Source organism: Spermophilus citellus (genome assembly GCF_964194105.1).
Source record: "Spermophilus citellus genome assembly, chromosome: 6".
Lineage (NCBI taxonomy): Eukaryota > Metazoa > Chordata > Mammalia > Rodentia > Sciuridae > Spermophilus > Spermophilus citellus.
Window position 1 is genome coordinate 153,279,527 of NC_138187.1, and position 26,744 is coordinate 153,306,270.

At 34.5% G+C, this 26,744-nt stretch overlaps 1 protein-coding gene and 1 long non-coding RNA gene across 5 annotated transcripts in view; both read left to right on the plus strand.

The window, feature by feature from the left end:
* The window catches only part of LOC308650944, a 902,096-nt gene that overhangs the window by 564,652 nt on the left and 310,700 nt on the right, over window positions 1–26,744 (plus strand). The gene's annotated exons all lie outside the window — the stretch shown is intronic.
* The window catches only part of ACBD6 (acyl-CoA binding domain containing 6), a 169,218-nt gene that overhangs the window by 35,255 nt on the left and 107,219 nt on the right, over window positions 1–26,744 (plus strand). Inside the window, exon 4 of one of the 4 annotated variants that reach the window (XR_014022439.1) lies at window positions 22,476–22,656. The exons of 2 other annotated variants lie outside the window; for them this stretch is intronic. Coding sequence is in view for 1 of the 2 variants with exons in the window: in XM_081297511.1 (XP_081153637.1) it covers window positions 22,480–22,494 (15 nt within the window). In the remaining variant the exon portion in view is untranslated. Of the gene's footprint in view, window positions 1–22,475; window positions 22,657–26,744 lie in introns of those variants that run through there. One more of the 4 variants, XM_081297511.1, reaches the window with a different exon arrangement.

Sequence of the window (26,744 nt, forward strand, 5' to 3'; positions counted from 1 at the left end):
AAGCTAACCATCCCATTTCTGAGACCATTCTATAAAAACATCTGCAAGCTCTAGAACTAGATATTTGTTTGCAGATGTACACTACAGCATTGTTTACATTACTAAAAATTAGAAACAATCAATAGGGAGATGGTTAAATAATAGTATGTTATACAATGTAATACTATCCAGCAATAATAACAGTGATATGAAAAGTTGTCTGTGATATATCAATATAAAGTGCAGGTCAGGGGTTGGAGCTGTGACTCACTGGTAGAGCACTTGCCTAGCATGTGTGAGGCCCTGGGTTCAATTCTCAGCACCACATATCAATCAATCAATAAATAAAAGTCCATCAACATCTAAATATTTTTTAGAAATAAATAAAAATAAAGTGCAGGTCAGTATGATCCCATTTTGAAAAATGAAATCCCTAGACACTCCAGGTATATTTGTGCCCACACATGGTCACAAATACAATATTGAAAGAAATGATATGGGATTGAGGAAAGTAGTAATGAAAGACAAAGATTTTTACTTAAACATTTCTGTAAGATTTTTTTCCCACATTTAACATCTGATGAAACAGAAAAAAAAATTTGCTACTTAAATATATAGGCACTAGGATGATTATCGAAATTGGATAGCAGATGTATTTAGAATATAGAAAATACACAAAAGTGCTTAGTTTGTTCAATATTAATCTTTGGGAATTTTGTAGAAGCTGAATCTGTAACTGTATTATTATTTATGAGTAGGCATGTACATATATACAGATACACTTACAAATGTGGGTTTACTATAAACCAGGGTATTATCCTAAGTTCTTTATATGTATTATTTACCCTGAGGTAGATGTTATTATTCCTGCTTTTCAGATGAGGAACTCAAGCCCTGGAGAACTTCAAGAAAAACATAAAACATAACCACACCTGATTATTATATATATGTAATAATGATGAATATTAATACAGTTAGAATATTAATACGGTTCTACTTGATTCTAGATCCTGAGTTTCTAACCCTACTGCCTCTCATCTAATTAATCCCTGGGACCTAGTTATTAGAGCCTATGTATGAGCTGGTCATAAAACTGCTTGCCTACTCTACAATATACCTAACCAAGTTTTAGTGACTTTGGTTGGTAGAGTCTTTTTTTTTTCCCCCAAAGAGGAAATAGCTTTTTTTTTTTCTTTTTCTGATTATTACAGTAATGTTTGTATGTGTGTGTTTGGTGCTGGAGATTGAACCTGGGCCTCACACTTACTAAGTGTTCATCCTACCATTGAGCTATACCCTCAAATAGTTACGATTTTATTTTTCTTCCAAATGTGATCATACTAAGATGATTTTTTAAAAAAAAATCCACTTTACTCTGCAGTTAGAATTTTTCTATGTCAGTATACATATATGATTTCTGGGTCTTTTGTTGTATGGATAAACCTTATTTAATTTAGCCAATATTCTCTTTGGGATGTTTACCTGCTTCATTTTCTCTCACATAGGTAACATTGATAAATATATTTCTATTTATATTTTGCACACTTATATAATTATTTCTTCAGGTTGGATTCCAGATAGTCAGTAGCCAAATATTTTAGTTTTGATATTGATTTATTCATCAACAGTGCACTATTTGTCTAGAAAGAAATACAGTCTCATGTTTTCTGTTAGTCACTTATGACTTTTCATTAGTGGTTAATAATTATTGAGTACTTGCAGTGGATATTGAGCACCCACTGTGAACATGGCACTACATTATTATGTCAGAACTTTCCTGTTGGACCATCTGTAGCTACAGACTGTGAGCCCAGAATGATTCATAGCAAACAGTGGAAAAAAATATATGAGAATATTACCCTGTAGGGTTTGGGAGAAAAATAATGAAACTTAACTTTAAAACTATATAGTTGATACTTTTTCTTTAGATGATATTTATCTCCTTGTAATTGACAGTTGACTTGCCTCTTCTCTAGACTTTAATGTTAAGAAAGTATATGTGTCTGGGTCACCACAGTTATTCACAGTTAGGGGACAGTAGCCCTCAGTTGCTACTGAATAAATGGGGAAATACATAACTAAAAATGAAATATGGTGCCTGTTTCAAAGACGGTTTGTAGAACCACTGTGAGCCAGCAGTTTGAATATGTTATGACGTTGCTAAAAATGGTATTTTCAAACTACCTAGGGAAAGCCCACATTCTCCATTTATTTAATAAACTATAACTTTTATATGTTTATACCATTTCATAAAGCAAGATGGTGAACATCATTCCATTTCTACACTGTGCAGCCTAATTATATACACAGGGTCAGACCTCTGTACCATGAGGCAACAGTTCAATAAATCAGTATTACAAATGATATGCCCCAAAGGAGTATTTACTGGTTACTTTAGCCAACTTACAAATGAATAGCACCACAAGTAATTAGATGGGGTCAGGAGTGAAGAATACCTATAAAATGAATGGGAAGTTTCTTCCTATTCTGTGAGGGTTGTTACCTCTTTTATGCTGATTTGTGTGCTAAGTTATCATTGGTAGTCTCTGTATGTGTTTCATCTTTGACCTTTCAATAGAAACCTAAATAATCTTGATTATAACTACTAGGAAACAAAAATGAATCACTTAGAAGCAGCAAGTTTTCTGGACAAATTAGGAGGTATTTTTTAAGCTTTTGGCATCCCTGAGCTATTTAATGGGCATTTTGTGCAGGGGTAAACAATTAAAGGTAAATTTTAATAAAGATTGATTATAATTATTTTAATAATAAAACAAGGTATTTTAAAATTTTAAATACACCTAAGATACAGCATTAATTTTTCCCCAATAAGGCAAGAAAACCAAGTGTTGGCAAAGTGTTCAGCTCTTGTTGAAAAAGCATTATGAGCAAAGTGCCAAATCAAATACAAATAGTAATACCTAGTAATATCTTATAGAAATATGATTATAAATGGTCTATGTATATATTTTCCTCTCATAATACTATATTTACATTTCATTTTTAAATTTATTGCTTTTAAATTAAATATAATTAGAATAAATAATATGCTAAAATTTGATCTTACATTTTGAATTAAAGCTTAGTAAATTAAACATTTACCCCCAAATAGTATCTTCATTTACTTATTTATTTATTTTAGTTGTAGGTGGACACAGTACCTTTATTTTATTTTTTGTGGTGCTGAGGATCAAACCCAGTGCCTTCCACATGCAAGGTGAGTACTCTACCACTGAGGTACAACCCCAGCCCAAATAGTATCTTTTTTAAAAAATATATTTTTAGTTGTAGATGGGCACAATGCCTTTATTTTATTAATTTATTTTTTTGTGGTGCTGGGAATCAAACCCAGTGCCTCACACGTGCTAGACAAGTGCTCTACCACTGAGCCCACAACCCTAGCTCCTCAAATAGTATCTTAAATAAAAATATGCACTTTACCAGCTTTAAATATTTTCTTGAGGGTCATAAGTGTTTGATTTTCCCTTTTGTCCTCAGAACTGCAGAAAAAAGAAAAGTATTTAAAATTATATAGTGTTATATAAATACAACTAGAGGGGCTGGGGATGTGGCTCAGGTGGTAGCGCGCTAGCCTGGCATGCGTGCGGCCCGGGTTCGATCCTCAGCACCACCTACCAACAAAGATGTTGTGTCCGCCGAGAACTAAAAAATAAATATTAAAAATTCTCGGGCTGGGGATGTGGCTCAGGGCTGGGGATGTGGCTCAAGCGGTAGCACGCTCGCCTGGCATGCGTGCGGCCCGGGTTCGATCCTCAGCACCACATACCAACAAAGATGTTGTGTCCGCCGAGAACTAAAAAATAAATATTAAAAATTCTCTCATTCTCTCTCTCTCTCTCTCTCTCTCCCTCTCCTCTCTCACTCTCTCACTCTCTCTTTGAAAAAAAAATTCTCTCTCTCTCTCTCTCTCTCTCTCCTCTCTCACTCTCTCTTAAAAAAATAAATAAATAAATACAACTAGACGTGTTAGTCCTTTCCCTGTGTAAGTATCCCCATCAGAATTCAGAATAAGAATTTAATGATTTTGTAAAAACTGATGAGGTAAATAACAAATTGATTTTAATTTTTCCTGTTCTTCATGAAACTTGAGAAAGTTGTCATTGCATATATATTGATAGATGATAGAATTCCAAAGTCCTCTTACTCTGTGTTTAAACTAAAATGAGTGTGAGAACACTTCTTAAAATAAACTAACAGCTATTAGTGAGAGCCTACTCCCTGGTAAACTATATATAAAGACCTTTATATTGGAAATAGAGTAGTCATAAAGAAGCAGTCTTCTCTTTTGCCTACACCAGATGTTTATTAGCTATTTGTGAGCTGTGAGTGCTAATTTAAGCTGGGTCTCCTTAGCTAAGCTAGAATTGGATATTTCAGTTTCTGGTTTTATGAATTGCTGTTCACATGGAATGATACCTTTAACAAACTGTGCAGCTACAACTGGAGGGAAAAGTGAGTAAATAGAACAGTAAGTTGTAGTTCTGGAGAAAGCACCAAGAAAGTTAAATTATTCACTGTTGTTTTGAAAATAAAAATGTTAAGGTGGGCTAGAGCCGCCTTATTGGAGGTTTCTCTCAAATAACTGGAATATTTAAGCTCTCTGTTAGACTACCAGGTTGCTTAATGAACTTGTCACTTTAAGTATTATAATGTTATGAATAATTACAGTTTTTTAATGTGAATAATTTGGGGCTTTATAGTACTGAGATATTAAAAATGTCATTACTTTTATTAGAACTTTAAGTTCTTATAAAACATAGTAAAACATTCTAATAAAACTTTAAATCTATATGTTCTTTAAGAATTGGTGCATTGTGTGACTGTATTATGTACAGTGAAGATTCAGAATACATGGTCTTCTTCACAATGAAGCTTAAGAGGAAGATGGCAAAAATTAGTTTTATACCCAACCTATTAGAAACCATTAACGTAAATCTTAAGTTTTAAATTTTTACTTTCAAGGCCCTCTGTAACCTGTATTTTTCTCAACATTATGAATCCAGATTTCCCTCTCTAACTTTATATACTGCAAATTTAGCTTCACTTGGCATGCCTCCTCACTGTTCCCCATTACTCGTCATAATTAGGAAATTTGTCATGTCTGTGTTTACTCATGCTGTTTTCCTGAGGTGCTTTCTTTATGGTGTCTGTCTGTATTTCTTGTTTGTTGGTTAATTCTAGTTTACTCTGTGAAGCTTCTAGTCCACACTGATTTTCTCCCTTCCTGTAAATCAGTTGTATATAGTATTTATGGTATACAATTTAATATTTGATCTTAATTTGTCTTATATTGTTTCTTTTCTGTTTTATGTGACAACGTATCCTAAATTCCTGGTTACATTAAGTGTTTTGATAGCAGGTACCTTGATTAATGTACCTTTTGATGATGAGCTCAATGTTTAAGACCTAAGTGCTTAAAAGTAATGTGTTAAATTGAGTTGAGAAATAAGTTAGAGATATTTATTAACACAAATTATGCTTCATACTATGGTGTGTATCCTTTCTGAATGTGGTTTTAACAAGTGTCAGTATTTTTTCGTTGTCTTTTTGAAAACATTTCAGTTGCTGAATTATACTTATTGATTGAAGGGTTATTTTGAGCCATGCTGTAGAAGAGATATATTAAGCTAAGGTTATATTATCAATAGTGGTAAAAAAAAAGTTTTTACTGGTGTTACAACAGACTTTAATAGAATAATGAATTTATTGTTGCCTTTGCCTGTGTTTTGTTACATTTTATTATTGAGAGTTCTTTTCTGTTTCATTTCATTTTGCCTCCCTCAAAAGAAGCATTTTGTTCTGATTCTCTCTAGCCTCTTGTTCTTAAATGATTGTAATTTTTCTCTGCCTCTTGATTGTAAGTTTCCTTAGCACTAGATCTAATTATTGAGGTCTTTTAAGCATTAATTAACAGGGAAAGGAGGATGGAGTTTTTTAACTAGTCTGGTGGGCCAGTGAGCTAGCAATCTCTTTTTTTTTTTAATGTTTTATTTATTTATTTTTTTAAAGAGAGAGTGAGAGAGGAGAGAGAGAATTTTTAATATTTATTTTTTAGTTCTCGGCGGACACAACATCTTTGTTGGTTTGTGGTGCTGAGGATCGAACCTGGGCCGCACGCATGCCAGGCGAGCGCGCTACCGCTTGAGCCACATCCCCAGCCCGAGCTAGCAATCTCTTATCCTTCTACTGGGATTAGATGAGGTGGAGTAAAAGAGAAACCTTTCTTTTCTTAGGACTCCAGGTGATGCTGAGAAAATGTATGTTCCTCTTCAACATAGAGACAGGTGGCAGTTGAGACCAGGATGGTTTAGGACTGCCAGAGTAAACAGATCAACCAGGTATGGGTACTATATATAGACTATTACAGGTGTGGCCCCTCTCTACTTGTCAAAGGAATCCACCTTTACTAGTTGGTTGAACTCTGGAGATTCAGATTTTCTGTCAGGGTGAATTTCTGTCCCTACCTTTTGGCTTATGGATCTCTTGCCCCTTTATGCTTTCTTCTTTGGTCTGCCCACGATTTCTGCCATGCTAGTTGGTTATTGAGCTGGTCTCCAGTGGTAGCTGTACTGGGGACAGTGGGCTGTGGATGTATGTTTAGCTTGCTGTCTTTGTGGGTACTGTTTTTGGTAAAAGTTCCTTATTTCTGCTGTCTTACTGGTGTTTTTAGGTTTCCAAAGTCTTTTTTTCAATATAATATCAATACTGGGTAAGCTTTAGTTTTAGGGTGATGTTATAAAATATAATTTACTTGGACTCTAACTGAAGATCAACATTTAGTCACACTTGTTGTGTCAGTCTTTCTGATATTCTTCATATTTAATTGAAAGGTAAAAATGTTTAGAATTACATACTAGTGTTCTTATTTCATCTTTTGTCAGTCTTTAATCAAAGGAGTATTCTGTATGCCTGCTGTGCCTATAACCAGTGTGTTCACACTTTTCATTGCTTTATCAGTGTGGAGTTCATGAACCATACTGTATCCTATGTAAAGTTTTACTGTGGATTCTCTTCAAACTGACTCTCAGTAGAAAATACTGGAGCAATTTACCACACACACAGTAATGGTCTTCTAATCTCCAGCCTTGCATGTAATTGCTGCTGTCAAGTACAATTACTGTCTGCCGAAGTTTCTTTCCCTGGGGGCAATTGTGCCAGGCCTCAATATAGAGTTAGAAATGAGAAGAGAAGTTCTGAAACTTTTCTGAAGGTTTTGCTTATAAACTTGTATATTTGGAACATTCAAAAATATGAAATTGGCTTTTTTATATTTTTCTGTAAGACCTGAATAAATCTGACAGTAATAAGATGAAAACAAAAAAGATTTGCAGATTCATCGATTATAATTATATTTCTGAAAAATTAATTATGAATACATTTCCTTTATGGATTTGTACCATAATGGTAACAGTTCAGGAAATGTAATTCAAAGTTTGTGTTACCTTTTAAAAATTAAATATATATATTCACCAACAAGACATAACAATTATCAATATTTATGCACCAAATAATGGTGCTGCGACATTCATAAAACAAATTCTCCTCAAGTTCAAGAATCAAATAGACCACAACACAATAATTATGGGTGACTTCAACACACCTCTCTCACCATTGGACAGATCCTCCAAACAAAAGTTGAATAAAGAAACTATAGAACTCAATATCACAATCAATAACCTAGACTTAACTGACATATATAGAATATATCAACCTTCATCAAATGGATATACTTTTTTCTCAGCAGCACATGGATCCTTCTCAAAAATAGACCATATATTATGCCATAGGGCAACCCTCAGTAAATATAAAGGGGTGGAGATAATACCTTGCATTTTATCTGATCATAATGGAATGAAACTGGAAATCAATGATAAAAGAAGGAAGGAAAAATCCAACATCACAATGGAAAATGAACAATATGTTACTGAATGATCAATGGGTTACAGAAGACATAAAGGAGGAAATCAAAAAATTCTTAGAGATAAATGAAAATACAGACACAACATATCGGAACCTATGGGACACAATGAAAGCAGTTTTAAGAGGAAAATTCATTGCCTGGTGGTCATTCCTCAAAAAAAGAAAAAACCAACAAATAAATGAGCTCACACTTCATCTCAAAGCCCTAGAAAAGGAAGAGCAAAACAACAGCAAATGTAGCAGAAGGCAAGAAATAATTAAAATCAGAGCGGAAATCAATGAAATTGAAACAAAAGAAACTATTGAAAAAATTAACAAAACTAAAAGTTGGTTATTCGAAAAAATAAATAAGATCGACAGACCTTTAGCCATGCTAACGAAGAGAAGAAGAGAGAGAACTCAAATTACTAACATATGGGATGAAAAAGGCAATATCACGACAGATGCTACAGAAATACAGAAGACAATTAGAAATTATTTTGAAAACCTATATTCCAATAAAATAGAAGATAGTGAAGACATCGATAAATTTCTTAAGTCATATGATTTGCCCAGACTGAGTCAGGAGGATACACACAATTTGAACAGACCAATATCAATGGATGAAATTGAAGAAGCCATCAAAAGACTACCAACCAAGAAAAGCCCAGGACCGGATGGGTACACAGCGGAGTTTTACAAAACCTTTAAAGAAGAATTAATACCAATACTTTTCAAGTTATTTCAGGAAATAGAAAAAGAGGGAGCTCTTCCAAATTCATTCTATGAGGCCAACATCACCCTGATTCCGAAACCAGACAAAGACACCTCAAAGAAAGAAAACTACAGACCAATATCTCTAATGAACCTAGATGCAAAAATCCTCAATAAAATTCTGGCAAATCGAATACAAAAACACATCAAAAAAATTGTGCACCATGATCAAGTAGGATTCATCCCTGGGATGCAAGGATGGTTCAATATACGGAAATCAATAAATGTTATTCACCACATCAATAGACTTAAAGATAAGAACCATATGATCATCTCGATAGACGCAGAGAAAGCATTCGACAAAGTACAGCATCCCTTTATGTTCAAAACATTAGAAAAACTAGGGATAACAGGAACTTACCTTGACATTGTAAAAGCTATCTATGCTAAGCCTCAGGCTAGCATCATTCTGAATGGACAAAAGTTAAAGGCATTCCCTCTAAAATCTGGAACAAGACAGGGATGCCCTCTATCACCACTTCTATTCAATATAGTTCTCGAAACACTGGCCAGAGCAATTAGACAGACGAAAGAAATTAAAGGCATAAAAATAGGAAAAGAAGAACTTAAATTATCACTATTTGCAGATGACATGATTCTATACCTAGAAGACCCAAAAGGGTCTACAAAGAAACTACTAGAACTAATAAACGAATTCAGCAAAGTGGCAGGATATAAAATCAACACGCATAAATCAAAGGCATTTCTGTATATCAGCGACAAAACTTCTGAAACGGAAATGAGGAAAAACACTCCATTCACAATATCCTCAAAAAAAAATAAAATACTTGGGAATCAACCTAACAAAAGAGGTGAAAGATTTATACAATGAAAACTACAGAACCCTAAAGAGAGAAGTAGAAGAAGATCTTAGAAGATGGAAAAATATACCCTGTTCATGGATAGGCAGAACTAACATCATCAAAATGGCGATATTACCAAAAGTTCTCTATAGGTTTAATGCAATGCCAATCAAAATCCCAACGGCATTTCTTGTAGAAATAGATAAAGCAATCATGAAATTCATATGGAAAAATAAAAGACCCAGAATAGCAAAAGCAGTTCTAAACAGGAAGTGTGAATCAGGCGGTATAGCGATACCAGATTTCAAACTATATTACAGAGCAATAGTGACAAAAACAGCATGGTACTGGTACCAAAACAGGCGGGTGGACCAATGGTATAGAATAGAGGACACAGAGACTAATCCACAAAGTTACAACTATCTTATATTTGATAAAGGGGCTAAAACATGCAATGGAGGAAGGATAGCATCTTCAACAAATGGTGTTGGGAAAACTGGAAATCCATATGCAACAAAATGAAACTGAATCCCTTTCTCTCGCCATGCACAAAAGTTAACTCAAAATGGATCAAGGAGCTTGATATCAAATCAGAGACTCTGCGTCTGATAGAAGAAAAAGTTGGCTCCGATCTACATATTGTGGGGTCAGGCTCCAAATTCCTTAATAGGACACTCATAGCACAAGAGTTAATAACAAGAATCAACAAATGGGACTTACTTAAACTAAAAAGTTTTTTCTCAGCAAGAGAAGCAATAAGAGAGGTAAATAGGGAGCCTACATCCTGGGAACAAATTTTTACTCCTCACACTTCAGATAGAGCCCTAATATCCAGAGTATACAAAGAACTCAAAAAATTAGACAATAAGATAACAAATAACCCAATCAACAAATGGGCCAAGGACCTGAACAGACACTTCTCAGAGGAGGACATACAATCAATCAACAAGTACATGAAAAAATGCTCACCATCTCTAGCAGTCAGAGAAATGCAAATCAAAACCACCCTAAGATACCATCTCACTCCAGTAAGATTGGCAGCCACTATGAAGTCAAACAACAACAAGTGCTGGCGAGGATGTGGAGAAAAGGGTACACTTGTACATTGCTGGTGGGACTGCAAATTGGTGCGGCCAATTTGGAAAGCAGTTTGGAGATTCCTGGGAAAGATGGGAATGGAACCACCATTTGACCCTGCTATTGCCCTTCTCGGACTATTCCCTGAAGACCTTAAAAGAGCATGCTACAGGGATACTGCCACATCGATGTTCATAGCAGCACAATTCACAATAGCTAGACTGTGGAACCAACCCAGATGCCCTTCAATAGATGAATGGATAAAAAAAAAATGTGGCATCTATACACAATGGAGTACTATGCAGCAATAAAAATGACAAAATCATAGAATTTGCAGGGAAATGGATGGCACTAGAGCAGATTATGCTTAGTGAAGCTAGCCAATCCCTAAAAAACAAATACCAAATGTCTTCTTTGATATAATGAGAGCAACTATGAACAGAGCAGGGAGGAAGAGCAGGAAGAAAAGATTAACATTAAACAGAGACATGAGATGGGAGGGAAAGGGAGAGAAAAGGGAAATTACATGGAAATGAAGGGAGACCCTCATTGCTATACAAAGTTATATATAAGAGGTTGTGAGGGGAATGGGAAAATAAACAAGGAGAGAAATGAATTACAGTAGATGGGGTAGAGAGAGAAGATGGGCGGGGAGGGGAGGGGGGATAGTAGGGGATAGGAAAGGTAGCAGAATACAACAATTACTAATAGGGCATTACGTAAAATTGTGGATGTGTAACCGACGTGATTCTGCAATCTGCATTTGGGGTAAAATTGGGGGTTCATAACCCACTTCAATCTCATGTATGAAATATGATATGTCAAGAGCTTTGTAATGTTGTGAACAACCAATTAAAAAAAATTAAATATATATTAAACCCCCTGTATAATCTAGAATTAATTTCATATTGTAATCATAGTGACAGGACAAATCTTCCTCTAGTGACTCTAGGTTGGGGATAACCCATTACAGTCATGATTACTTTACTTCAGACCTGGTGAATAAATTATAATCAGCCCTTACTTAACAATAGGGATATATTCTGATAACGCATCATTAGGTGATTTTCTCATTGTGTGAACACCATAGGGCATACTTACACAAACTAAGACAGCTGTACATCACTAGTTAATGTCAGCTTGCCAGCCAGTCATATGTGCAGTCTGTTGTTGACTGAAATGTTGTGTAATTTATGATTGTATTCTGTGCAAGTGAATTTTGCAGCTAACCAAGTTTGCCTTTTTAAAGCCCCTTTTTTCCCCTCTATTTTAGGTGTAAATTCTTTTTACTATGATGATATTTCCTAGCTTCTTCAAACATAGTTTACTAAACACAGTTTTTTAATTAATCTCCCAAGGTCATCATTTTGTTAACTAATTATAATAATAATGATGTGATGAGCTGATTAGGCTAGTTAAGGTATAGACTGTATATGCCTTCACCTGTTACATTTAAACTTCATATTCTTTTGGGGTACTTTTTAAATTAAGACACATTATAGTTCACTTCTCATATATTTCACCCATTTAAGTGTACAGTTGGTTGGTTTTTAGCATCTTCACAAAATTGTACAACCATCGTCATGATCTATTTTAAAACATTGTCAAAAAGCAAGTCTATACCCTTGACTCTTAGTTTCAGGTTCCTCATTTCCCCAAGTCCTAAGCAAACACTAATCTACTTTTGGTTTCAATAGATGAGCCTATTCTGGTCAGTTCAAGTGAAACAGTGTAGTTTGTGGTCTTGTGTGACAGGCTTCTTTCATTAGCATGTCTTCAGGGTTCTTCCATGTTAATAGCTTGTACCAGTACTTTATTTCTTTTTATGGCCGAATAATCTGTTGTATGGACATAGCACATTTTATTTATCCATTTGTCTATTGTGGGACAGTTGAGTTATTTCCATCATTTGGCTCTTTTGAATAATGCTGCTACAAACTTCATTTGTAAGTTTTTGTGTGGACATTTGCCTACACTTCTTATAAGCATATATTTAGGAGGGGAGTTGCTGGGTCAAACACTGATCATAATTCCAAAAGATATAATCCAAACACCATAATCGTGAATATTGAAATTTTGAAAGATTGAAATCCAAAATCCTTAAAGATCACATTCTAAGAATTCTAATCCCCAAAGATGTTGAAATCCTGCCAGAAAGCCCAAATCCTGAAAACTGAAATTCCCCTTGAAAAATAAAGTATGTATAAGAGGGATACTGGATTCTGGAGAAAGGATGAGTGTGTTTCAGTTATGTGCAAGATAACTGTTAAATTTTGCCCCTTCACCCATAGTGCCATGCTTGCCTTCAAATATACCCTGTATCAGAGAATAAAAATAATTCAGGAAGCTCAGTGACCTTTTGAATCAAAGACACTGTGATACAGAGGTTCCTCTTTTTTAAAGAGATTTGACTGTCAAAGAAGATAAACTTATATTTACCACTAAATCTAAGAGAAAAATTCATGCATTTTCACTATGGCTGCTGGTTGGCACTTTTTGAAACTCTCCTCACTTTTTTTTTTTTTGGTCAAATATGTACAATTCATGCCCTGGTTGGATCCTAAAATTCTAGAATTTATCTGTTTATGTATGTACTAATGAGTAGAAAAAGTGAAGGGCTTTATAAATACTTATTTGGAGATTTGGTGGACTTTTGCAAAAGAAAATAGATTTTAGTGGGATCCCTAAACCATAATGATGTTTGGAATTAGATGTGACCAGTCTTCTAAAAGTGAATCTCAGGGTATTACCAATAAAGTTTGTTTTTTTCCATTCACCCCAACACATTTGATGGAAAATTCATATGAGTAGACAGAGCACACAATATGCCATTAACAAAAAATCATATTTAAAATGCGTCATTTGTCTGCATTGGCATTCCTTCCAGGCTCGTGAAATTCTGGAGCTTTTAATGAATTAAACTGCATTTGTCTGAAGAAGCCAGCAGTTACTGATTGGTTAAAAAATAATTATGTACACAGCAGGATAAAAAGACACCCAGTGTGTTATTGTTCAATCACTAACTGGTACTGTTTCTGCCAAATGTGTGGTCTGTAAATGAGTACATGTGGAATGGATTTCCACATACCCAAAATAGCACAGAAGCATGGCACAGAAGAGATGATATAAGTTAATAGGGAACAATTATGTTGGTATATTTTGAATCATAAAATAATTTCAAAAAAAAGGAGCACCATACAGAAAATGAATATGAACATATTCTTTGAACATAGCCATGCCCTAAAAGGGACACTGGAGGGGCGGGGGTTGTGTATATATTGGCGAAAGGGGTAGAGGCAGCTATTCATTGTAATCCAAGACTTCAAAAATGCAGTAATGATTGTCATAGTCAGCGGGCTCTTATGGATTACCTACACACAATTGCCCATAATCTGTTGCTATAATACACTTTTTGTATGCTGAATTTTCTTTTCAGTTTTTTGTTTTGTTTTGTTTTTAAAATTTTTCTCCTTTGTTTTAAATTGTCAGTTTTTTTAATAGACTAAAATTTAACTTTATTCTTCCACAAATCTAATAAAAATAGACTAGGCATAAACCAAAAAGAAGAAAGTATTCTAATTAAAGTGTCCTGCCATGGGGGCCAGGCAGTAGGGGTAATAGGGATTGAACCCAGGGCCTCCTGCATGCTAGGCAGGCAGCTCTACCTCTGAACCACATCCCCAGCCCTTGCCATTTTGTTTTTCGGGAGGTGTCAGAAAATGGAACAAATTAGGAAAACTTTCTAAGACCATCCCAAAGTAGCTAAGTTATATAATATTAAGATTGAAATGACGTTTGAGTTCCTTATATACCCTAGAGATTAGTGCTCTATCTTACGTGTGAGGAGTAAAAATTTGCTCCCAAGATGTAGGTTCTGTATTCACCTCACAGATTGTTTATTTTGCTGAGAAGGAACTTTTTAGTTTGAATTCATCCCATTTATTGATTCTTGATTTTAATTCTTGCGCCACAGGAGTCTTATTAAGGAAGTTGGGGCCTAATCCAACATGATGGAGATTAGGGTCTACTTTTTCTTCTACTAGATGCAGGGTCTCTGGTTTTATTCCTTGATCCATTTTGAGTTGAGTTTTGTGGATGGTGAGAGATAGTGGCTGAGTTTCATTTTGTTGCATATGGATTTCCAGTATTCCCAACACCATTTTTGTTGAAGAGGCTATCTTTTCTCCAGTGCACGTTTTTGGCGCCTTTGTCTAATATAAGATAATTGTAATTTTGTGGGTTAGTCTCTATGTCCTCTATTGTGTACCATTGGTCTACCAGTCTGTAACGCTAAACACCAAAAAACAACAACAACAACAACAAAAAAAAACCCAAATAACCCAATCAATAAATGGACCAAGCACCTGAACAGATGCTTCTCAGAAGTATCAGTCAACAAATATATGAAAAAATGCTCTTCATTGCTAGCAGTTAGAGAAATGCAAATCAAAACTACTCTAAGATTTTATTTCACTCCAGTCAGAATGGCAACTATTATGAATACAAACAACAATAAGTGTTGGCGAGGATGTGGGGAAAAAGGTACACTCATACACTACTGGTGGGACTGCAAATTGGTGCAACCAATATAGAAAGCAGTATGGAGATTCCTTGGAAAATTGGGAATGGAACCACCATTTGACCCAGCTATCCCTCAGTCTATACCCAAAGGGCTTAAAAATAGCATACTACAGGGACACAGCCACATCAATGTTTATAGCAGCACAATTCACAATAGCTAAACTATGGAACCAACCTAGATGCCCTTCAGTAGATGAATGGAAAGAAAAAATGTAGCATATATACACAATGGAATATTACTCAGCAATAAAAGAGAATAAAATCATGGCATATGCAGGTAAATGGATGGAGTTAAAGAAGATAATGCTAAATGAAGTTAGCCAATCCCAAAAAACCAAATGCCGAATGTTTTCTCTGATATAAGGAAGCTTATTCATAGTGGGTTTGGGGGGCACATGGAGGAATAGATGAACTCTAGATAGGATAGAAGGGTTGGAGGGGAAGGGACGGGGCATGGGGTTAGAAATGATGGTGGAATATGATGGACATCATTATTCAAAGTACATGTATCAAGACACAGATTGGTGTGAATATACTTTGTATACAACCAGAGAGATGAAAAATTGTGCTCTATAATTGTGTAATATGAATTGTAATGCATTTTGTTGTCGTATATAAATAAAAAAAAAATAAAAAATTTTAAAAAATAAATTAAGGGTGATACATCTTTTTTTTTTTTAAGATAGAGAGAGGAGAGAGAGAGAGAGAGAGAGAATTTTTTAATATTTATTTTTTAGTTCTCGGCGGACACAACATCTTTGTTTGTATGTGGTGCTGAGGATCGAACCCGGGCTGCACGCATGCCAGGCGAGCGCGCTACCGCTTGAGCCACATCCCCAGCCCCAAGGATGATACATCTTTAAAAAAGATTGAAATGACAGAATTAAGTATTATCCCATTTAATCTACAAATGGAAAAAAGGGAGTCTGAAGTTTATAATGTTTAGTATAAGAATTTTTACATTAAATATATAGTGGGGGCTGGGGATGTGGCTCAAGTGGTAGCGCGCTCGCCTGGCATGCGTGCGGCCCAGGTTCAATCCTCAGCACCACATACAAACAAAGATGTTGTGTCTGCCGGAAACTAAAAAATAAATATTTAAAAAAAAAATTCTCTCTCTCTCATCTCTCTCTCTCTTTAAAAAAAATCAGTCTTAATATGGGCTGAGAAAAAAACTATTAAAAAAAATAAAGACAGAGCAAGTTTTTTTTTTTTTTTTAATATATATAGTGATTTGTTTTTCAGAAAGTGATATTGGAAACTTTTGCAAGGAAGAATTTTCCATTATACAATGACTATAAAAGCTCAAATACAGCTAAGCAGCTATGCGATAGCTCACTAAGTACCATTAAAATGTTTGGGCTAGTGTACATTGAGTTTGATATAGAACTACATTTTGATTTTTAGAAAGGCAGCAATTTTATGCTTTTTTTTTTTTTTGGAAATTCGACTTTTTTCTAAAACATTTTATGCTTTTTTTTTTTTTAAATTTGACTTTGCGTAAGTGTGTTACTACTGTGTTGACCTTGTGCATTAGAATTGTATGTGTAAAAATGTTAGAACTTCCTCAGTAAATGCAGAGATGTCTTTTTTGTACATTTCATTTGTGAAAAAAAAATTTTCAATACTGTAGCTCTTATGTGGTGATAACCTATTACAAGTCATCTAAAGACTTAAGATGCCCATGAAAGTATTTCAGGTGACAATTGTTATAAAGCTAGGTGCATATGATGACTATCCACAGTGATATGCATTTAGACCTTTCATATTTGGACCTATTTCTTCATAAATATAGTTCACCTGGTGAAAACTTACACCATGTGGCTATTGTTAGCATACCTGAGTGTGTATGCTTGCAAAAATATGTGTTATTATTGATTATGTGTAAAATGACATATGAAGTGCTGTGCTGAGTTTTTTTTATGTTTCTCAAACAAATTTCCTTTCAACAATGCAAATGTCTTTTAGAGATTCTTAAACTATTTTTCCAGAATTATATTTTTAGGGTATTGATCTACATTTTCAAGATTTGGGATTATGACATTTGGGATTGTATCTTTCAAGAATATAAGTGCAAACCAGTAAATCTTGTGTTTAGCTTTTGGGGAACCATCAGACTATTTTCCAAAATGGCTATAATACTTCACTTTACAGTCCCATCAGTAGTGAGTGAGGGTCCTCGTTTCTCTACGTACTTGCTAATACTTATTATTTTCTCTTTTTGATTATAGCTATCCTGTTGGGTCTAAAGAGGTATCTTTTTGTGACTTGGATTTGCATTTCCCTTATGACTAATAATATTGAGCATCTTTTCAAGTGTTTGTTGGCCCTTTAAATAGGTCTTTTAAATTTTTTAAAATTGTATTTCTTCTCTAATTGTAAGGCTGTGATCTTATTGTTAGAAAGAGCTGTAGTGGTTGTCTAGACTGACTTTCTGTCTGTAGATTATTCCAGCATACAATCATCTTTAATCTTCTGTTGAAAAACTCCTAATCATGAAAAATTTACAGAATGGCACTGTTATTAAACAACTATTAGGCCAAAATGTATTTTACTGTTTTTGTTTTTTGTTGTTGTTATTTTTTCTAATTTGTTACATTTTTGCTTTTGAGGCCCATATAAAGTAAATCTACATAAACGGTCTTTCACATGTCTTAAGAGAGCTTTAAGCTTCCTCTTCTTCAGGCCAAATATCCCCAATTTCTAAAATTGTTCTCCACCCTCATTGCTATCAGTCTCACTACCATTCCAGTCATTCTCATGTGAACAAGTATCAGTCTCCTGATTCCACATTTACAGGGTGACTATTGGAATTGAGCAGACTATTGAGACACTGCGTAGCTAATATAGGAGAAAACAGTTTTCTTATTTGAATACTATACTTGTGCTGATGTAGCTTAAAACTATCTTCACACTTTTGGCAGCCACATTACAAATTTAATTCATTAATTTTCAGTGGTTTACAATCTCATCTTTTTACATACTCTTTTATGCAGTGTCTCTTCTGTGCTAAATTCAGTACTTTATGTGAACCCATATTAAATTCCATTTTATTTAATTAAATATACTATTCCAATGTTAGCATTTTCTTTTAATCTCAAATGTGTCCTCTCATGTATGAACTACCTTTCACTGAATTCAATTAGTGTGTTTTATTATTGCATAAGTCAACCACTAATGAAGGTACATAGGATAGGATCAGAGACTGACTTTGCCACTAGAAACTTTGATGAAGGTTCATACTGATCCATTTACACATGTCTTTTGGTTAAGGCACTCAGTGATAGTAAAAATAATTATTAGGCTTATTTACTGAACTCTTTACTATGTGCTATGCATAGTGCTGAGTGTGTTAAGTACTTTATTTACTCCTCACCACCATCCTATGAAACAGATATTATTTTTATTTGCTTAGGGAATTTGGTAATTTAGTATGAAGTCACACAGCTGACAACTGCAGAGTAGGATCCAAACACAGTCTGTCTCATCATTCTAAAATTCATACTCAATTAAAATTTGTTCTTAAGTAAAAATTCACATTATTTGAAGTTATTTTTCTTTTTTAGTCACATGCAGTAAATATGTGTGCCAGGCACTTTTATAAGTCCCTAGGATATATTAGCACAAACTGGACTTAAAATTTTACCATTGAGAGTATAAGATGAAATCAGTATTGGTATGTAATTTTAAATTAAGTGGTAAGGGTAGGCTGCATTGAGAAGAGTGACAATGGAATAAGGACTTTTAATTGGCAAAGTATGAACTATTTAGTAAACTGGAAAAAAGGATTCCTGTTTGTTCCCTTCTAAAGTTAAGTATTTATGAGACCAGAGACAGTTCCATAAGATGCTTTTTACTTATTGTAGAGGAACTCAAATATATTGTCTGGGGAAATGTTTTTTTTATTTATCTCTCCATGCCCTGTGTATTTCAGTCTTGAGATAAACCTTAGCTTATACCTAAACAAGAGGAAGAATCTTGTGTAGGAATTTTTATTTTGAGCCATTTCTTTGCACTCATGAACTTCCTATTTGGTGAAACATGACTGTATCTCTCTTTCAAATGGGAAGCTACAAAATAATAATACATTAGGGGCTGGGGTTGCGGTTTAGCGGTAGAGCACTCACCTAGCTAGTGTGAGGTGCTGGTTCGATACTCAGCACCACATAAAAATAAATAAAGGTATTGTGTTCAACTACAATTAAAAAAATTTTAAATAATACATTAAAAGTTAAGAATATTTCTGAATATGTATTCTTAATAAGTTTTTTCTTGAATAGTTTGGAATTCCCAGAAAGGATATAGAGCTTTGAGCTTCCATTTTAAGAAGCCACAAAAAAAGAACAAAAAAGTTAAATTTAAAGAAATTATGTACTTGAAAAAAAATTAAAGCCAAAGTTGCTTTTTTAAAAAGATTAGTAAAATCCTAGCATGACTGTTGAAGAGAGAAAAGACATAACCAAATAACTTTAAAAATCCAAAAATTAATAAGTAAATCTTGTAAGTAACTATAGTCAAATAAGTTAGTTGCTTAGGGAAAAATGGACAAATTTCTCAGGAAAAAAAATTGCTAAACATGACAGAAAGAAGTGGAAAATCTGAATAGTCCTACATTTATTAAAGAAATTGAATCTTTAATTTAAAAACTTACTGCAGAGGAAACTCAGGTCAGAACAGTTTCATTGGCACATCGCTTCTTCCAGATGTTTAAGGAAGAAATAATGATTGGCAATATTATCGAGTCTTTCTGGATAATAGAAAAAGAGGGAACACTTCCAGATTCTTTTTGTAAGGCTAGAATAAGCTTGACAGCAAAAGTCTGTCAAGATGCGACTGGGATTGTGGCTCAGTGGTAGAGTGCTGGCCTCGAATGCGTGAGGTACTAGGTTCGATCCTCAGCACCACATAAATGTAAAATAAATATATTGTGTCCACCTAAAACTAAGAAATAAATATTTTTTAAAAATCTGTCAAGAGGGGCTGGGGTTGTGGCTCAGCAGTAGAGCACTCGCCTAGCACGTGTGAGGCCCTGGGTTCAATCCTCAGCACCACATATAAATAAATTAATTAAACAAAGATATTGTGTCCAACTACAACTAAAAAATAAATATTTTTTTAAAAAATCTGTCAAGAATGGTATTTTTTTTTAAAAGGAAAACAGGTCAGTTATTCTCATTAAAATAAGTGAAAAAGCTCTTAAAATGTATTAAATCAGCTCCAGTAGCAAATAAAAATAATAACATATCTTGAAGAAATTGAATCAATTCTAGAAATGTAAAGGTAGTTTAACTTTGGAAAAGCAAAGTGATTTGTGGTATTAATGAAATAAGGAGAAAAAAATTATATGATTATTTTGAGAAAATAAGATTTGACATGATAAAAATTCTCAACAGTTAATGGAAAGTTTCTTAATCTGATAAAGGATATCTACAAAACACCTACAGCAGACACCCAACTCAGATATTTTTAATCTTTGTATATTTGTTAAATGTTTTAAACCTACAGATTTTCATATCTGATAACGTCACAAATATATACTTTTAAAGAAGCAATAACTAAGCTATAGATATTATATTTAAAGAGCTGTTACTTAGGGCTGGGTCTGTAGCTCAGTGACAGAGTGCTTGCCTGGCACCTGTGAAACACTGAATTCCATCCTTAGTTCTGTATAAAAATAAATAAAATAAAGGTATTCTGTCCATCTACAACTACAAAAAAAAAAAAAAGAGCTATTGGTCAATCGATAATATTCCATTTGTGAATTTTCTGGTGACATTAATATTACTCTCTGTATTTAAATATGAATTCATATAAATTTGATCTAGTTACCTAAGTCTTGCTTGTGACAGATGCTACTTTTTTTTTTTTTTTTTGGCAAAGTAATAGGAATTGAACCCAGGGCTTTGCACATGCTAGGCAAGCAATCTACTGCTAAAGTACATGCCTAGCACTTTTTATTTTTTATTTTGAGACAAAATCTCACTAAGTTGCCCAGACTGGCTTTAAATTTGCAGTCCTTCTGCCTCAGTCTCCTGAGTAGCTTGGATTACAAACATGCACCACCATGTCTGGGTATATGCCCTGCTTTTGCTGGTGGGACCATATCAACCAAAGTTTGAGTTTTGAATCAAGAAGTGTGACTTGTGGCTCAATGACATGCTGCTTTATTCTATATGTTTGTACTTTAGTTGTTTGAAATCTAAAGTATGGGCTTGTATGTCATAGATGCAAATAAGTCTGAGAAATGAGGTTTTGGAAATTCTGCTTTGAGAAGTTAGGATTCACAGTATGGGAAGCTATTAAAATGCTGAGATAGTATTCAGAAAACTGGGTAAGCCACAAATTATGTGTTCATTAAACTTGTCTTGCCTTTTCAGTCGCTCTACCTATCTTTCATGAAATCATGTATTCTAGTAATAGTTGGATAAAGGCAAAAGTAATGGAAAAGATTAGTTTAGCAATACTAATTTACTTCCCTTAGTATTCCTATTCTCATTTTTAATGCATTCCATCACAAAATTTGTATGGTTTTTGGAATTCTGGCAAGGTGGTGGTAGCTATAGCACAGTTTTTTCAAAGTCCCCAATTTTTTCTTAACAAAATAACTAGGATAGCATAACCAAAAGTTCTTGGTTAATATCTGTAGCACAACAAGTTGATCAGAGGCAACAGAAATAGACCACAAACAGTGATGACTGCTAACGCCATTTCTGTAGGAGGAAGTAGAAGGAAGGAGTAGAACACTTCTTATCCTAAGTAGAAAACTTTTTGTCCAAATATTAGAAGTTGTTCCTAGATAGAGAGTTCCAGAGATCTATGTTTGATCCCTTTGGCTGAATACTAGTCTCTGTGTTTATGAGAAGAAGACTAACAGTCTGGGGAAAGAAACACAGAAAAGCAGTAGGTTGCACAATTCCTGGAACTGATATAGCATATTTTGTTTCTATAAGTCAGAGTGCAAAAAAATATATGGGATGTATGGTAGAGGTCTCAGAAAGGTTTCACCTTAGTAGTAAGTGCTAAATTAAGCCCTACACTAAAGACTGCTCTTCTGCCTTAACAGAGCTTAAAAATGAGATTCCAAAGGATCAGACTGATACCAAGGAATTTATGCCAAAATAAAGACCAATATAATTTAAAGGAACACAGAAAAATCCAGAAAGCATTGTTGAAAATATACAATGCCTGGCTGACAGTCTTTTAAGCAGGAAAGGGGGGGGGGGCAGGAAAATATGACACAGGAGAACAATCTATTCATAAATGCAGATGCCAAATTGAAAAGATGATGAAATACCAAAGACATGAAGACACTTACGATAAATACATTCTTATTTGTTCTAGAAAGTGGGTGAAAACATGAGCGAAATACAGAGAAGTGGAAGATTAAAAAACCCAAGCTGAAAATTCTGGAGTTGGAAAAATACATTATCTGAAGTGAAAAATATATGAGAGGATTAACAACAGCATTTTGGCCTTGCTTAGAGAAGATCAGTGAACTTGAAGTGAAACTAATCAAAATGAGGTACAGAGCATAAAAAGACTAATCAAGAAATGAAGAAAATCCAGTGAGCTATGGGAAAATATCAAGCAATGTAGCATATATTTGGAATTCCAGAAAGACAGAGGAGAAAACAAAAACTAATAATAATGAATAATATCATAAATTCTAAACATTGCTAAAAACTGTACACCAGAGTTTTTTCAATCTTGAAACATTGCTATTTTGGGTCAGAAAATTCAATGCTGTAGAGGGCTATTCTTTGCAAAATATGACATTTAGCAGCAACCCTGGTTCTGATTCACTAAATGCCAATAGTGCTGCCTAGTTGTAACAACAAAAACTTCCCTAGATATTGCCAAATGTCTAGGGTGGGGAGGTGGCAGCGATGCTGGAGGGTTGGCAGGGGAGGACTAAAAGTTTCTCCTTGTTGAGAATCCCTGCTAAAATCCCATGGATCCAAGAAGCTTCACTGAACCCCAAGCATAGGGAGAGGGAGCATGGGAGGAGTAGATGAATTCTAGATAGGGCAGAGGTGTTGGAGGGGAAGGGAGGGGGCAGGGGATTATTAATGATGGTGGAATGTGATGATCATTATTATCCAAAGTACAGGTATGAAGACACAAATTGGTGTGAATATACTATGTATACAACCAGAGATATGAAAAATTGTGCTCTATATGTATAATAAGAATTGTAATACATTCCACTGTCATATATAAATAAAAAATTTAGGGGCTGGGGATGTGGCTCAAGCGGTAGCGCGCTCGCCTGGCATGCGTGCGGCCCGGGTTCCATCCTCAGCACCACATACCAACAAAGATGTTGTGTCCGCCGAGAACTAAAAAATAAATATTAAAAATTCTCTCTCTCTCTCTCTCTCTAAAAAAATTAAATAAATAAATAAATAAATAAATAAATAATTTGAAAAAGAGAGAAGGAAACATAATGAAACCATATACCAACACCATATCATCATCATTACATGGGGGCAAACCTGTGAAATAGAGAAAAGCTTGAAAGCAACCAGACCAAAAAAAAAAAAAAAAAAAAAAAAACACATGAGACAGGAACAAAAGTAGAACTACACCAAATTTCTTTACAGAGCTCTGAGGTCAACAGGTTGACATCATAAGGAAAAGACTATCAGTCTGTTATCTTCTACCCAGTCACAATAACTTTCAAAAATGAAAGTGAAATTTGTTTAATGTGATAATGGGCCTATATGGAAAACTCAGAGGTGGCATTGTACTCCATGTTGAAAGATTCAAACCTTTCTACCTAAGATTAGCAAGAAGACATGAGTGCTTGGTTTCACCATTGAACCCAATATTTTACTGTAAATTCGAGCTAAGAAAATAATTAAATAGCATCCAAATTGGAAAGGCAAAAGTAAAAACTATCTGTTCGCAGATGACATGATCCTATATATAGAAAATTCAGAAAATTCACAAACTACTAGAGTTGATGACTAATTTAGCAAATTTGCAAGATATTAGAACAACATACACCGATTATTGTGTTTTTATACACCAGCAGTGGACTCTCCAGTAATGGAAATGAAGATAAATATTTCCATTTATAGTGGCACAAAAGAATAAAATACTCAAGAATAATTTTAACCAAGGAGGTGAAAGATTGTATAGTGAGGGCTGGGAATGTGGCTCAGGCGGTAGCGCGCTCGTCTGGCATGCATGCGGCCCGGGTTCGATCCTCAGCACCACATACCAACAAAGATGTTGTGTCCGCCGAGAACTAAAAAATAAATATTAAAAAAAATTCTCTCTCTCTCTCTCTCTCCTCTCTCACTCTCTCTTTAAAAAAAAAGATTGTATAGTGAAAACTATATTGATAACAAAAACCTAAGTAAGTGGAAATACATATTGTGTTCATGAATTGGAAGATTTAATTTTGTCAAGATGTTAGTTAAGCCCAAATCTGTGTGGATTCAGTGCTATCAAAATCTACCCATCTTTTTTTTTTTTTTTCCAGAAATAGAAAAGCTAATCTTCATATGGAATTACAAAGGGTGTCAAATAGCCAAAACAGTATTGAAAAAAAAAAATTGGAAGCTTCGAAGCCACAGTTAAGTAGTGTGGAACTGGCAGGGGGGTAAACATATAGACCAATGGAATAGAATTGAGAGTTTAGAAATATACTCTCAGGTTTATGGTCAGTAAGGGTGGTACCAGAACCATTCATTGGGGAAAGAATAATCTCTTTAACAATGTAGGGACAATTGGATATCCACTTGCAAAAGAATGAAGATGCATTCCTGTCATATAACATACACATAAAATTAGCTCAAAATGGATCCTCAGCTTAATTAATAAAATTACAATTATAAAAGTCTTTGAAGAAATCATATGAGTAGATCTTAATAACCTTGGATTTGACCATGGCTGCTTAGATATGATGGCATAAGCTCAAGCAACAAAAGAAAGGATTAACAAATAAGATTACATAGATATTAAAAACTTTTGTTAAGAAGACTCTGTCAAGAAAGTGAAAAGAAATGGGAAGAATATTTGCAGATTGTATATTCAACAAGGATCTAATATCCAGAACATGTAAGTAACTCTTAAAACTCCCCAAAGGCAAGCCAACTAATGACTGGGTAGAGGATGTAAATAGATATTTCTCCAAAAAGAATGGCCCATAATCATATGAAATATCAGTCATTTGAGAGGTGTCTTAAAACCAGAGTGTAATACCATTTCATACCATTTCATACCCATAATTTTATAAAAACAACAATAAGTGTTGGTGGGGATGTGAAGAAACCATCTTATATTATTGAGGGGGATGTAAAATGTTGCAGTGACTGTGGAAAAGTTTGGTGGTTCCTCAAAAAGTTAGTACCATCTGATCCAGCAGTTCCACTCCTAAGATATATACTCAAAAGAATTGAAAACAGGTGCTCTAGGGCTGGGGATGTGGCTCAAGCAGTAGCGCGCTCGCCTGGCATGTGTGCGGCCCAGCTTTGACCTCAGCACCACATACAAACAAAGATGTGTGTCTGCCGAAAACTAAAAAATATTAAAAAATTCTCTCTCTCTGTCTCTCTCTCTGTGTCTCTCTCTCTCTCTCACACACACACACACACTCTCTCTCTCTCTTAAAAAAAAAAAAGCCACAACCTCATTTAAAAAAAAAAAAAAAGAAACAGGTGCTCTAATACTTGTACAAGATGTTCATGGCAGCACTATTCACTATAGGCAAAAAGTGCAAACAATCCAAATGTCCAGCAACTGATGAGTGAACAAATAGAATGTGGTAGTAGTATATACGTAGCATAGAATATTGCTCAACCATAAAAAGGAATGAAGAACATGCCATAATATAAATGAACCTTAAAAACATGCTAAGCAAGAGAAGCCAGAGGTAAAAGATCACATTATACATGATTCCATTTATATGAAATATCCAGAATGGATAAATCCATAGAGACAGAAGGTAGATTGATGATTCAGTGTTTGGGGGATGGGGAGGGGGAATACTGCTTATGGGTTCAGTTTATTTGGGATGATGAATATCCCACTTAGATAGGGGTGGTGGTTGCACAACATTGTCAATATGTTAATGCTACTCATTTATACACTTTCAAGTAGTTAATTTTATGTTATATGAATCTCATGTTAATACAAAAAAAGTGAGGCCAAAATACTTCAGGCAAATCAAAACAGAGATAATGAAGAATAAAATACTCAAGAATAATTGTAACCAAGGAGGTGAAAGATTGTAGAGTGAGAACTATATTGAAAACAAAAACCTAAATAAGTGGAAATACAGATTGTTTTCATGAATTAGAAGATTTAACTTTGTCAAGATGTTAGTTAGATTGGTGAAAACCTGTGAAATAGAGAAAAGCTTGATTTGCAGTACAATAAATGTTAAAAGAACTTTCCTCAGGTGAAAGGAAAATAACTTCAGAATGAAAATTTGGACCTGTGTAAAGGAATAAAAAGTAATAGAAGTTCTGAATAGATGGGTAACTACAAAAAGCCCCCTCCCCCACCCATTTTAAAATCTCTTTTAAAAAAAAGATAATGGAGCTTACTGTTTCATCCCTGACATGTAAAGAACTAGTAAATCACCATTCTTGTCCTGGA